The 15,304-nt window shown below is 42.0% G+C and overlaps 1 protein-coding gene across 1 annotated transcript in view; it reads left to right on the top strand.

Annotated features, from left to right (window-relative positions):
* Positions 1-15,304, top strand: part of LOC124258421 (sodium-coupled monocarboxylate transporter 1-like) — a 104,767-nt gene that overhangs the window by 11,947 nt on the left and 77,516 nt on the right. Inside the window, exons 4-9 of the mRNA XM_046692517.1 lie at positions 1,484-1,551; positions 1,834-1,914; positions 8,425-8,498; positions 8,967-9,107; positions 9,599-9,734; positions 10,339-10,424. Coding sequence (XP_046548473.1) covers positions 1,484-1,551; positions 1,834-1,914; positions 8,425-8,498; positions 8,967-9,107; positions 9,599-9,734; positions 10,339-10,424 — 586 coding nt within the window. The remainder of the gene's footprint in view (positions 1-1,483; positions 1,552-1,833; positions 1,915-8,424; positions 8,499-8,966; positions 9,108-9,598; positions 9,735-10,338; positions 10,425-15,304) is intronic.

The raw sequence follows: 15,304 nt of genomic DNA, 5'->3' as shown, positions 1-15,304 counted from the left end.
CTGTACATGTAAGAGAATGTTGAAAACAATTCCGAGTGACTCTTTCCTTGTCAGACTCTAACGAAAGCGCCTTTGAGTAGGACATATAGTATGACCTGAAATTATTGAGAATTTTAGGAATATGTTTAATTGGATTTCTAGTATAAATAACCTTGACCAGCTATCAAGTGCTTGGGTTCATTCAAGAGAGACAACTCCGTTAATCCTTTTTCATAACTTTGTGAAGAGTTATCCCCCTTTGTTTACTTGTTAGCAGACGACATTTTCAGTGATCCTCAGTATGGATGATTTAGAGAAGAGGAAGTTGATTTTAGAGTATTATAACAAGGACATCAGATCAGCTAAAGTGGTTTCAAGTAGAACAGGCATCCCTTTGTCCACTGTTTACCGTGTTTTGCAAAATATTGCAAATGGATATGGCATTGAGCACCAGGGAGGCGCAGGTAGGCCCAAAAAATTGACTGTCGATGACAAGAGGCGGCTTTGTATTATTGTTTCTAAAAACAAACGAAGGCGTTTAGAAAACTTAAGGCAGTATATGATTGATAGAGTAACTGTGGATGTCTGTAAGGAGACAATTAGAACTGAGCTGCATGCAATGGGTTGGCAGAAAAGTCGAGGAATTCCATCACCGACATGAAACCTGAACAAAATGAGCAAAGGTTCAGCTGGTGCTTACAGCATAGAAATTTTAACTGGGACGATGTGATTTTCTCAGATGAAAGTTCTGTGTGGCTGTTTCCTAATACGCTGAAATTCTTGAGCAAACAAACTGAAAAACCGTTGTATCAGCGCCCACAGTACAGTCCGAAATTTAACGTGTGGGGTGGCATATCTGTGTTAGGGGCAACTCCCCTCTATGTATTTGAAGGGAATATGAACAGTGAGCGGTACACAGATATTCTCGAGGATCATTTACTTCCATCTGCTCACGTGTTCTATGGAAATGTTTGGATTTTCCAGTAGGACAACGACCCAAAACATCGTTCAAAGCATTCACAGGTCTGGTTTCGGACCCAAAATATGACATTATTAGATTGGCCAAGCTATAGCCCTGACCTAAATCCAATAGAAAATGTTTGGGGACTTATGAAGGAAAGTGCCAATAAGAAAAATCTGACAAATATTGCTGAAATGCTGAAAGAAGAGGTGGTCAGATATTGGGACAGCATGGACCACGACTTTCTAACTTCTTCGATCAGTAGTATGCGCCGCCGCATTGAAGCCTGCATTGCTGCCCATGGTGACTTGACAAAATACTAACTGTTTACCTGTCTTTGAATCTGGAGTTATGTTCTGCTAGTATTCACATTTAATACGTGAGTAATGAGTGAAAGAAAATAAATTACAATCTTTAAATTCTCAATAATTTCTGGTTGTACTGTATCTGGATATTGGCGCTATATAAATCTCTATATATAATTATTATTATTATTAACATTGTATGCATTATCTGCTATTTTTCTATTCATGTTTCAAACAGTGACCGGGTTTCCGACATGGGCCACGATAATTACGATCGGTCTCGTAGCCACCTTCTACACGCATCTTGTAAGTGGATCACACTGTGAGCACATGTCCACCTTCTACACATATCTGGTAGGTTGTCAGGTTTAATAGATAGGCTGTTTTATAAAGGTACGTTTGTGAGTTAGTGATTGATGCAGGTGCTCATGAAATCGGAGTGCGTGTCTTGCCCTGTGGGTGACACTCCTTGAGACCCCACACAGCTGACAATACGAAATTACTCTGAATGGTTCTCAGTTGGCAGAAAGTGAATCATGATCCAGGTTGTGATCAGCTGCCAATGTTGAAACAACTTTTTCATTTCAGGGAGGAATGAAAGCAGTTGTATGGGCAAACGTGTTTCAGGGCGTCGTGATGCTTGCTGGAGTACTGGCCATAATCATCAGGGTCAGTCAGGGATATTGTTCCAGTGATTATGATGTATTTAATAAGTAACCTCATGTGAAACATTATCCTTCTGAAAAGGTCATAAGTAATAACAGTCGGATGAATAAAAAAAAATATTACATTTAGAGTGGGTACGAATGTTACATTTAGAGCGTATACAAATGTTACATTTAGATTACATACAAATGTTACAGTAGTATACACGATAGGGGTTCTGGCTGACATCCCTATGATGGCATTATCTTTATTAATTAAGGTCTGAGCTGTGGTGAAAAATAAATGCTATCGGAGGAGAATCATCGTTCGATGGTCCTTATAAATCTTTGACAATTTTGATAAACCTATTGGAGATATGGTATGACAAAAGTATAACGAAAGTAAAATTTCGAATCAAAATCAAAAAAATGAATCAACAAGAGAAATTAGACAACTTCCGACCAGAGAGGTTTTCGAGACCTTGCTAGAGAAGTGTCCCCATTGCTTCCTTTCCGACAAAGACAAACAATCCTCGAAGCGTTTAGGACACACCTTTTACCACATCCGTCGACATTTTTGCTTGAGCTCTATTTGATGTGCCTTCAAAACCATCAAAAACGGTCAAAGAGTCGATGTGGTCCCCTCCTATTCACCAAATCAATTTCGACCTGCAGTGGGCAAACTCCGAATCGTTCTCGCTGATAGTTTGGAAACCAAAGACAGGCACCATTGATACACAGACTTCCTTGCTGCTCTACCACCAGCCCCCATCCTCTTTGAGCATGACAACTTGACTTGCAAGTACTGTGCCATAGACCATTGTGTTCACGGCAAGCAATGCGTTTACTGGAAAAACAAATTACATCCTACACACCAGGGAGCGACTTCTCCACTCGAAGTGCCAAAGCAATTCTCTGTTGGTGGCTATTTTGATGACCTTAGAGAACCTCTTTGATGAAGACTGCCTCTTTTGGAAAGATCGATATGAACATTTCTGCGAGATTTCGGTAAAGATCCTTGTATCTTGGATTTTATTGGATTTACCTGGAGTTTGTTTCGGGTAACACCATGTCGGGGAGAAGGATAAGCAAGGCCTGTCTTTCAGATAATTCAAATGGGGTTGACTCTTTTGATCAATGTTTTACCTTTTTCATGGACCATACAGGGTCGGTTGCACAGTGTCGACTATCTCTGTGGTAGTCTCTGGCCTGGAAAAATACCTCACGACGACCCGGTCTGACATTTATTTCTCCTTTATTTGTCTTGGTGGTGCAGCTGATTCGGCTGTCACCAATTTCATTTTAATGGCCTCTGCGGATTTCTTGCCGGTTAATGTAGTCACTTCATTCTTCATCACTGACACAAATCTGGGTAAATGTGACACCCATTCAGTCAGTCGTTTCTCGGGTTTTACCATCTCTCGTCCGTACTGAAACCCAAATAAACGTTCAGCTAATATGTTTGATTAAAACTCTTGACAATAGCTTGACTGCGATGCTCTCCCGCTGTTCTGTGCCTGACAATGACCTTGTGCTTAGCTAGCAGCATCCTCGATATTCTCCAGGGTATACGTTCCGATAGATCTCCACTATATCTGGATGCATCTATGGCTCGGCCCAGTGATTTTATTACCTCCCTTTGCTGGCTTCGCATTCTCACAGTAGCCAATCACATAAGCCACCGTTACAACCGAGCTTGCCAGTGTCAACAAAGATAGTGGTCTCAGCCGCGAAAGTTTGTTCGCAGTGCGACTCAGGTTTAGGGGGAAATTGAGAGAAATTGAGAGGTCTGAAACCTTAAAGAAATCTGTGCAAGAACTCCTTCTCCCTCTTTCAGAGTACCTCTGCAATATATTATTTTGTTGCTAAGTTTAATCGGTTAGATAATTTAAAAATCGAAAATGAGTTGTGATTGGTATGCTCAACTTCCCAGCGTTGACACCTGATTGGATAAAAAGCCAACCAAGTGAAGTAATAAAATCATCGGGCCAAGCTGTAGATGCATCCAGAGTATAGTGGAGATTTATCAAAACGTATACCCTGGAGAATATCAAGGATGAGCAGTCGAGAATGCTCGTACTGACGTAGATGGGTCTGTTGAATTTGATATGATTCTTGGCCATGTGCAAAGCCAAAATCGTTGTCGAATATCTTACTTCTGTTGAAGACCGAGCTCGCTCTTAGCCTCGTGAGATCTGGCTAACTTGACGTTCACGTGCTTCTTTAAATTCTCCATCGTTTTACCAAATACCAAGTTGTTCATGAGCTTAAATAGATTCTTTTCAAAATCACCGGTGGCCCATTTCCTTAAATCTGTGTTTGCCCTTATGTAAGGTTACATCCAAAGACTTTGATTTAAATTTTCGATGGTGCTGATTCTATGCACGATTGTTTTATTACCTTTGTGTTCGAACACGTTGATGGCCAAATTGTTTTGTTTTTCCACTTTAGCGATTTGAGAGATGAGGTTGGTTTGACTATACCAGTTAAGACCGTGATCTGAGGGATAGCTCGAAGGTCTCTCTGAATTAACGTTTAGTGAGAATAAGATAGATCTTAGCGACCACCTCAGACAATCATCGTCTTTATTTTTGACCTTAGTCATGACTTTTTCCTTCTTGTAATAGGGTGTCAATTCGATGTACGATCCCCCTTTTAGCGGCATGTAGTTAGCTATGTCTAAATAGACGGTATAGATACTCCCCACAACCCTACTGGAACCCCTGTGCATCCATCATTCCAGAGATTGCTATATTTTTGGTAACGATGTATCGATGGTTGAATCGATCAAGTCTGGTTGGGTTATGACCTCCTGTTTGCCTCTGAAGTAGGGCTCCACGTGCTCGGTGTTGCCGTCCACCTGTTGTTGGTCAAGCAACATTTTGTTGACTAACTGGTATTTGATGCTTTTCCAATCGTCCTCCTACTCGTTGATCTTGCTGGCGATCAGAGGTTTATCAATATTAGTATGGACCGCCATCCTCCAGCCTCACAGATGCTTACCAGTGGTGTGCTCTGTAGGTACAAATCTCAACTCTACCGGTTTGCTGCCTCCTGCAACATTAACAGTTGGGCTTTCCTCATTCTGGAATAACCAGTCAGCCCATGTTCCGAGTTTGAACTTTGAGCTGTTTCACCAGTAAAGGTCTGACATATTTAATGTCCAGCAACCTAAGCAATTCGGCCTTTCTCATTTGAGAATAACAAAAACTATCGCTTTGAGTTCTCTGACTGTAGCCATTGTTGCTCTCTTGAAGTGGGCAATTATCTAATAGGTTGTTATACCTTCGAGTGAATAAATGTCTAATTGGTGTTACCTTCCCTTATCGATGTCAAGTGTATGCTACAGTACTTGATTGTGCATTTCTTGCCGCAGGTCACGGCTTCTATCAGAAGCATGAATTTACAATGATATGGAGCAGGCCTCAACGTATATATATACGCATAAAAAACACACTGCCAGACCCAACGCCACGAAAGTCAACTCGTGGTCTTTCTGACCCTGGGAGGCTGGGTAATACTGTGAGATTGTTGGCATACCACCAGGTGGTTCCAATTGTTCTCCCGTGATGAGATAATACTCGTGCATGGCCTCATTGACCTCTTTTGCACGGCGTGACCTTCTCACTCAAGTTGGTCATGAATAAAATTATTCTCTGCATGTGTTTTCTCACATATTCAGCTTGTGCGGCCTGCAGTTTCTCCACGGCTATGTCGTGTTAATTTTTGTTCCGTATTCCTTGATTGTAAGTAAGAAAAAAGATAATTGCTACCCGAAAATGGGAGGGCCTTGAATAAATCCCCACCGACCATCAAGGCAATGCCGTCCATATGTAATACACGATAATTTTACTTTAATGTGTTTGCTGGAATGATGCCTTGCTTGATGAGCATATCTTTTGTGGCCATCGCAAGTCCCATATCTAGGATGAGTATGCCCATGTCGAGTTTGGGAAATCAAGTTGAGAGTTGGTCGTTTGGTGATCATTTTGCTCAATCGTGAGTAGCCGATTGCTAGACCGCTGACCACAGCAGAGTGATACACATCGTTGACGAATGTTTTCCGTCTGTAGGAGTAGACATGATTCTATATATAATATAAACTAATATTTTATAACATAATGTGTGGATTTACCTCTAATTGTTTCGGCGGCTGTGGCGGGGGTGGGCAGGGTGAGCCTAGTTTCATATATAACATAGCAGCGGCCGTCTCGTATATGCGGATGCAATGTACAGGATCCATGTTTTTCGAGTTTTTTTTGTCCATCAAGCTAAACCGCCTTTTCTACCGGAGGGTACTTTTTTTGTATATTTTTGCTTTCTTCGTTACCCTAACCACTGTTGAATTGGTCGTCTTTTTAGTGCTTGTCTGTGCAACATCCGGGTTCATTGTTTGTTGTTCGTGGGCAAGATCCATCATCTCGTATATCGTTTGGCGAATATTTTTCTTTACATTGACAATGTCATGGGAACCAAAAACATGCCGTATCAGTGATACGGCTTGCAACTTACAGTACTAAAGGCAGGACCGGTACGGTCGATTTTCCGGCAAGATTGGAAGGAGATACCAGGCCGGTGTACAGTTGCATCATGGCCGACCAATGGTTTTTGTCATTTTGTCCCATGTTGGGACGATGACGTCATTCGTGCCAAGATGGGGAAAGCGGACCAACAGCGTTTGGCTTTGATCAATCATGCAATCAATGGCTTTAACTCCCAGGGGCTCCCTCAGTCTTTGGAAAGGATGTAGGTTTTGTGTGTATTGCGACATTGTATTGTATTGTTTAAGATATAATAATGGCCAAAAAATGTTCGGATGGAAGACTTGCGAGATGACCACTTCACTTGGCTCAATGCCAAAGACTTTTAAAGACCACCATGAAGGATTATAACTATTACATTTCACGACCATTCCAAGTTCGAAATCAACGATAGAGGGACACTACAACTGAAAACTGCTTCGGATGTCAATCTCGTGAAAGTCCGCATGAAAAAAAACAACTCGGCTTGTCGATGCTGGCCAATCGAAAAGGTTCCAAATTTCTCAGACATGAATTAAACCTAACCGGTTTGAAAAATCTTTTCAGTTGAAAACCAAGCATTTAGCGCTTTCACACTCGTGACGAACAATCTATAATGTTGAAATAGATCGACAAACTGAGCTCAGAAACGGGAGCCACTTGCATTGACCAAAATCATTATTTGCGTGAGATCAGCCGCACTTATAACGACGCAATTTTCAAAACCAGTAGAGCCAGTCTCAACTAAACAAGCGGAACACTTACTTTAACCAGCGGAAATGATTGCTTGTAACTTAGTGAGAACACTCGGGTTGATTGGAAATGAACTACCATCGCTCTCAACCATGACCGGATTGAAATTACTGGATCTCTTTCGCTACTGAGAGCTGAGCATTCATCTCGATCAGATAAGCATGATAGATAACAATCAAGGCGAAGATCCTTTGACACAGCTCAGACCTTAATTAATAAAAATAACCCATAGTAGTGAGACACAAACCCATTGTGCATACTACTGTTACATCAAGAGTGGGAACAAATGTTACATTTAGACTAAGTACAAATGTTACATTTAGAGTGTGTACAAATGTTACATTTACAGTGTGTACAAATGTTACATTTAGAGGGTGTACAAATGTTACATTTAGAGTGGGTACAAATGTTACATTTAGAGGGTGTACAAATGTTACATTTAGAGGGTGTACAAATGTTACATTTAGAGTGGGTACAAATGTTACATTTAGACTGGGTACACGTGTTACATTTAGAATGGGTACAAATGTTACATTTAGAGTGTGTACAAATGTTACATTTAGAAGGTGTATAAATGTTACATTCAGAGTGTGTACAAATGTTACATTTAGAGCGGGGACAAATGTTACATTTAGAGCGGGTACAAATGTTACATTTAGAGTGGGTACAAATGTTACTTTTAGAGTGGGTACAACTGTTACATTTAGACTGAGTACAAATGTTACATTTAGAGTGGGTACAAATGTTACATTTAGAGTGGTACCAATTTACATTTAGTGGGTACAAATGTTACATTTAGAGTGGGTACAAATGTTACATTTAGACTGAGTACAAATGTTACATTTAGAGTGGGTTCAAATGTTACATTTAGACTGGGTACAAATGTGACATTTAGAGTGGGTACAAATGTTACATTTAGAGTGAGTACCAATGTTACATTTAGACTGAGTACAAATGTTACATTTAGAGTGGGTACAAATGTTACATTTAGACTGGGTACAAATGTTACATTTAGAGTGGGTACAAATGTTACATTTAGACTGAGTACAAATGTTACATTTAGAGTGGGTTCAAATGTTACATTTAGACTGGGTACAAATGTGACATTTAGAGTGGGTACAAATGTTACATTTAGAGTGAGTACAAATGTGACATTTAGGGTGGGTACAAATGTTACATTTAGAGTGGGTACAAATGTTATATATAGAGCGCGTACAAACGTGACGAGGTTTGATGCATTGTGGACGTCCTTCATATTGCAGGGAACGTATGCTGTCGGCGGGTTAAGTGAAGTGTGGAGAATCAACGAAGAGTGGGGTAGGATTCAGTTCTTTGAGTAAGTATAGAACCTACTTGTTGAAACTTTCCAGGGATTCATGTGTGTGTGTGTATTTGTGTGTGTGTGTGCGTGCGTGCGTGTGTGCGGAGGGGGTGGGGATGTCTTTCGGTCTGCATATGTGTGTCTGTCTGCCTGTGCCTCTGTAATTGTTTGTGTTTGTCTGTTTGTCTGCTTGTGTGTGCCTTTGCCAATGTGTGTCTGTGTGTGTGTGTATCAGTTATTGTGTCTCTGTAAGTGTGTGTTTGTGTGTCTATGTGTGTCTCTCCGTGTGTGTGGTTTTCCGTCTGTCCGTCGATGTGTCTGCCTGTGTGTATGTCTCTGTCTCCCTGAGGGTCTCATCGTTAGTTACATGGCATGGTGTTTCCAGTCATAACTATGCAGACATTTGAACGAGTCACTGGTCTTCACTGAAAATATCGGCACTGCTAGGAAAGCGCTATTTCTGCCACAATGCTCCTGTTTCAGCTTCAATCCCGACCCTACCGTGCGCCAGTCTTTCTGGTCACTGGTCATCGGAACAGCCATAGCCTGGTCCCACACATACGGACTGAGCCAGGCCACTGTCCAGCGGTACTGCGCGCTGCCCACGCTGCGACAGGCCAGGCTGTAAGTTACATTCTGAGTCATCTGCATCACGAAAATGATCCCCAAGAAGATGCAGAGATGGTGTCCATTGGGGTGGCCGCTTTTTTACCTGAATGTTATTGCACTGACTTTCACATACATGTAATCTATGGACCCGTGAAGATCCGGGTTGGAATTACTCTTTAGAACCCGTGCTTATCTATACTTGTAAAGATCTGGGTTAGAATTGGTCTTCAGCAGCCCATACCTGTGTTGATACACGTCATCGTATCTCAGGTGTGGAGACAGATGCTCATCCTATTAATCACTGGACTCTTTGATCAAGTGTCAGATGTTTACTGCCCGCCGCCATATAGCCGCAAACCAGCTGAGTGCAGCATCTTTTCAAATATTTGTATAAAATAACTGTTTCCTAAACACTGTTTTCCACTTTAACCTCTTTTTGTCATTTGAAATGGTCTGTTTAATTCAATGTGGTTAGTTGAGGTAACTGTGGGATGTTGCTATTTCAGGTCGGTGATTCTAAACATTGTCGGGGTGATTCTGTTGATGACCTCTGTGTGCCTGGCAGGGATCATCATGTTCGCCTACTACGCCCAGAAAGGATGTGATCCCTTGTCAGATACCAAAATCAGCAACCCGAACCAAGTGAGGCCTTCAAGTCTAGTTGTTTGTCTATCATTTGTTTTCACCTGTTTACATGCCTCTGAAAATATGCCGCATCAGCAGAGAGACTGCTAAGGATTCCCATATAAGACCCGTGTTGAAAGGATTGCACTGGCTACTGATTAGATTAGAATCGACTTCAAGATCCTCTGTCTGACGTAGTTCCTCCATGGTTTGGATCCCTCCTCCTTTTTAGGGCTCAACATCTGTATATACCCGCATGCAAATTGCGCTCAAACTCACAAAATCTACGTGGTCATACCATCCTACAAACTGAAATCCTTTGGATCCTGCTCGTTTTCCAACACTGCACATGTGCTTTGGAACTCCCCCACTTGTGCCACTAAAAGCTCTGACACAATTGACATTTCTATTATTATAAATGAGTAAGTGTAGAAGCCCGCTCTGTTTTTTTACTCTTGAGAACTGGTGTAACCAGACAGATCCAGTATTCAATGGTCAGACTGATGGTCAAGGTCAGATCGGGAGAATGATGGAAGGCCCATTTCTGGTGCCCCACTCTAATATTGCAGTAATATTGCTAACCACGCCATGATGCAGATCTCATTCACTCTCTTTATTCCAGCTGATGCCTCACTTCGTGATGGAGGTGCTTGGTTATCCCGGTCTCCCGGGACTGTTCATCTCGTGTCTCTTCAGTGGAGCACTCAGGTAGGTAATGTTCATTGTCATGGAGCACTCGGGTAGAGACTGTTCATTCTAGTGGAACCCTCGCGTAAAAACTGTTCATTGTCGTGGAGCACTCAGGTGGAGACTTCATTCTGGTGGAACCCTTGGCCTCGGGAAACAATTCAGTAGTAAGGCAGTAGGTGTTCTGGCTCGCTTCCCCCTGGAAGTGTTATTTCAGGCCAATTGAGCTCCCAGCAGTGTGTAAAAAATGGCGGCGTTAGATGGGGACTATCGTTCAATGTCCCTCATTTTTCAAGATCTTTTTTCAGCACTAATCTTTTATGATGTCTTTAGTTTTGATAACACTGATTGAAGGGACTGTTGTTTCCCCTGTTCTATGAACTTTTGTTCTCTCCTTTGCTGATGTCCATGGTTTTGCGAGTCTTGGTTCAAATCTCTTGTTTCATATTGACTGTGGTATTTGGAGAGTTCCAACGACATCAAACAAAACTCTTCTTCGGAGTTCTTACTGTAGGCCGTGGTTGTCGAGACGTGATCCTCGACTGTATTCAACTTCATTCCATCCAGAATGCGAAAACTGTTGTATTTCAATGCTTTACGTTGCAGCCAATGCGAAATAAATTTCACAGCTATTCCAGTTAACCCTGAGGCTCTATGGAGATCATGATTGCTGCGTCAACTAGTGTGGCCAATAAACCGGCACCTGCCACACCAAGCACCATGCCATGTCCACTCCGTCGATAGCATTAATGGCTCTATGGTACAATCTGATTCGTATATCCTGCTCTTCTTCGAGATGCGGGCGATGGGGTAGCCTAGTGGTTAAAGCGTTGGCTTGTCACGCCGAAGACCCGGGTTCGATTCCCCACATGGGCACAATGTGTTAAGCCCATTTCTGGTGTCCCCCCGCCGTGATATTGCTGGAATATTACTAAAAGCGTCGTAAAACTAAACTCAGTCAGTCAGTCAGTCTTCGAGATGCTTTGTGATGTTGCTGACTTGTCACAAGTGAAAGCTGTCCACGGTTTTCAATATGTTAGCGACTTCATCCATGGCCGGCTACTATCCCATCTGGACTATACAATAGGGTAGGAAATAACCTTCAATTAGTTCAACAGCAATCTTTGATTAGTATATTATAAACATGTGAGATTATAATGGGCTCCGTTACATCTAGATTATAAACCATGAGAGATCATTGTCGCGTCACGAGTAATTACAGAGGTGCCGCCCACAACATGTGTAACTTGAAGCTTAGAATATATTCCAAAAAACATACTCATCCCTGTGGTGTTGCACAATCTACACAGTTACGATGCCCACCTCACCATGCAGACTATCTTGATGGCAACTTAACATGTATTCCCAATAACATATAAAAATACATCTCGTTCTCGTTGGGCAGTCTGTGCAGTGCACACTTTCTACTTTCATCTCTTGATATTATTGTTAATGCCAACAAACCATTTTAACATTACCAATACATATACTGACCGAGTCTCAAGGCATTTATTTTGCTCAGGAATACATCAACGATTGGTCTCGAAATTGCTGAAACACAATTCGTAGTCACTTAACCGAATCAAATACATCACAGGATGATTACGAGCACGCCATCCATGTGTGGTATATCCTAGGTTGTAAACATTGAGGTGATTATCTTGATCTATACTTGAAAACGGATGTGCTGCTACTCGCAGATGTGTTTGAAGTTTAGTTTTAATATCATCTTGACCCAGCCTGGTATTTTTCCGTCCCGGGCCGATCGTGGGATGCCTTGTTAAAAAAGACTGATGTGAAATTGGTGTTATTCACAGACTATGTCATGTATCTGTTATGGCATTCACATGGCAGTATTCCACGTGTTTCTTGAGAACAAGGGCTACATCACCTGAAGTGGACTTGGACTATGTCATGTATCTGAGAGTATTCCATGCCAAGGGCTACATCAAAGTGGACTTGGACTATTCCGTGGAACTCCATGAACAAATGTTATTGCATGATGAAGCAAGAAATGATGTCCAACTATCAGCTGAAGTTGGTAGAAAAATAATTAAACTCGGCAACGTAGAAAAACCTGTACCGAACAAAAAAATTAAGGAATTATGGAAATCTACAGCTGTATTTGTCATTTTGTATGAACCGGATAAAAATGCACCAAATTCTAAAATTTGATCAAAGTCCCTGAATGGAAGCGAACATCAGACTGAGCACGGATTTGAGAAAGCAGGCCACCTCTAACTTCGAAAAAATATTATACAAACTCATGAATAACTCATGAGAATTAGAAATGAGATAGAGAATTAGAAGAGATGTGTCAATGTGAAATTAGTCAGATCCAGTGAGGAAGAAAAATATAGAAACTTAATAACAAGCCTGTCCTTTAACAGAAACAAGATATTAAATGATGATTTAGCAGCCCTCAGTGTGAAGTGTGTTCACTGTCACCATTTCCTTGTTGATGGAAATTCATGCTGAGGACGTGTAACGGGATATGGCAGAAAAAAAATAGATTTATACGACATGAGCCATTATAGCCCAGACCATGCCCTGGTCTGGAAGAGATGGATTGCTGGGGATGGTTTCAAGACATGTATTGGACACCATTGTATTAAAGGGAAAATATCATTAAATACACAATCATATAGATGATATACTACAGCCCACAGGGAAACTGGAAAGGCACAAGTGCTATCCCCAAGCTTGCTGAAGCTGCAGAGGTCTCCCAAGACGTGGCTAACGGCTGTTTAATGAAGCAAGCCCTATGGCAAATCTACTTGCAGGCTCCCCGATACATACCAAGAAGAACGTTTGATGTGCATCAGGCTCCATTCGAGTGCATCAGGCTGACCTCTTGTTTTTCTCACACGACTGGGTGAAACGTAAAATGTATAAATATGCCCTGACCATCGTGGATGTTACCTGTTGCTACAAAGACGTCGAGGCGTTAACCGAGAAAGATTTGACTCAAGTGGCCCATGCACTGGAGCATATCTATAAACGGAGGCCTTTGATGTGGCTTGTCGAATTGCAAGTCGACCCAGGACGCAGGTTCAGGGGCATTATGCTAGACAAACACGAGGTCGAGGTCAGGCGTGGCACAGTGCCAGTGCATCATAGCCAAGCATTTGTCAAGAGGTTTACTTGCACCTTAGCTGAACACTTGTTCGGACACCAGTATGCACATGAAATGGTGACGCCCAAGAAACGATAAACGGAATGAGTGACGCGTTTACCCCAAGTGGTGTTGGCAATCAGCAATGAAGTGATGTGACTCATAGACAAGAAACCCTCTGATGCCATCAAAATGAAATAGTGACTTTTGACTTCAGCCACGTCACAGTGGTAAAAAAGAGCAGAAACTGTCGGGTCGGATCAGCGTGATGCATTTATGCCAGGCTGGCGAACTCAAGGGAGGAAGTCAACAATGTGCCACGGACCCGACGTGGTCCATCAACACGTACAACAGTAATGGATATCACCTCAAGGACCGACGGATTCGTGCCAGAGGAATTGCTCATCGTCCCCTATGACACTGTATTTACCCCCCATCTCACTAGTAGATATAATATAGTAAATGAAAATGTATCATGCGGAGATTGTTCGAGAAACGTTTGTTCAATTACGTCGGGGTGGACGTCAAGGGGCTAGATATTCATTCAGCTCTACGCTAAGTGAGTAGACGAGGTCAATTCACGACCCTGTACAATAGCTTAGGTTTGGTGGGTACCGAACGGGTACAACACCTCATGGATGATTTACTCAATCATGACCTCGAGATAAAGCCCACCCTGACCTGTACAGGACCTGTTTATGTTAGACCCCATCTATCGTGAGGTCACTGACTTTTACAGTTATTATCGGGGACATTAGTCACACAAATGCCTCACGTTTTCGGTTTTACTAGGAGATGAGGGTTGAAATCAAATAATTAAAACAAATATATAAATATACAAAAAATGTAAAACTTGAATACGTTTGTAAAATACAGTTTTGTCTCTCAGCGCAATTTGATCGCTAAAACGTAGTATTTGAAAAAGAAAATGTGCCCCTAAGCACGATTCAAACTCTAAAATATAGTACTCTACCATCCGACTATAAACCCTGCTGTGACATGGCAAATTTAAGCTCTTTATTGCATCATGTATTACACATACACGTCTCGCTTTGTTTCTTAATATACTAATTACACTCTTGTGGAATGTGTACTTCAGACATAAAGTAGTTAGTTGTCCCCAGGGCTGGTAAGACCACCCATGGGTGTAATATTCGCACTGTTAATTGGCTATTTTTGAGGCTAAGAATGACAAACATTGGCAAGCCGATTGACCTAATTTATTTTTAGACTGGCAAAGTTTGTTGCAATGACATATAGGTACCACCTGATTGGCTGATTGATGCAGGAATATAAAAGAATTTCAGCATCGGGGCCGTGGTGGCTTGAGTCTGGAGTTACTGCAGAGAACAGTCGTCTGATGTACAGCTGCACAAGTCTGCATTGTGAGTTCGTATCCCAATGAAGCCTCTATGGAGGGGTAGATCTCTAAAAAGGGGTCTCGCCTGACTCCTTGGGGACTGAAGCTACCCGTGGACAATATTGTGCTATTTTCCCTCTTCATCTATTCTTTCTATCTTAAAAAACCCTCCATTTTTACCCGCCACTGGGACCTCAATTGGCCAGAAATAACACTGCCAGAGGGAACTGAACTCCTAATGTCTTACTACTAGTTCATTGTCGCGGAGCACTCAGGTACGGACACTTCATTCCAGTCAAACCCTCACGTGGAAAGTGTATGTTGTTGCTGACTTCATGTGTGGTCCATCACGTCCATGTCTGGTCCATGTTCTAAGGTACCTTCTGAGAGTGCCATGCTTCCAATTGAATCACTTCAGCACCATGT

The sequence above is a fragment of the Haliotis rubra genome, unplaced genomic scaffold, assembly GCF_003918875.1.
Source record: "Haliotis rubra isolate DU_JTF1 unplaced genomic scaffold, ASM391887v1 Scf692, whole genome shotgun sequence".
NCBI lineage: Eukaryota > Metazoa > Mollusca > Gastropoda > Lepetellida > Haliotidae > Haliotis > Haliotis rubra.
Note: the sequence above shows the minus strand (reverse complement) of the source record. Positions and strands in the feature narration are given on the sequence as shown.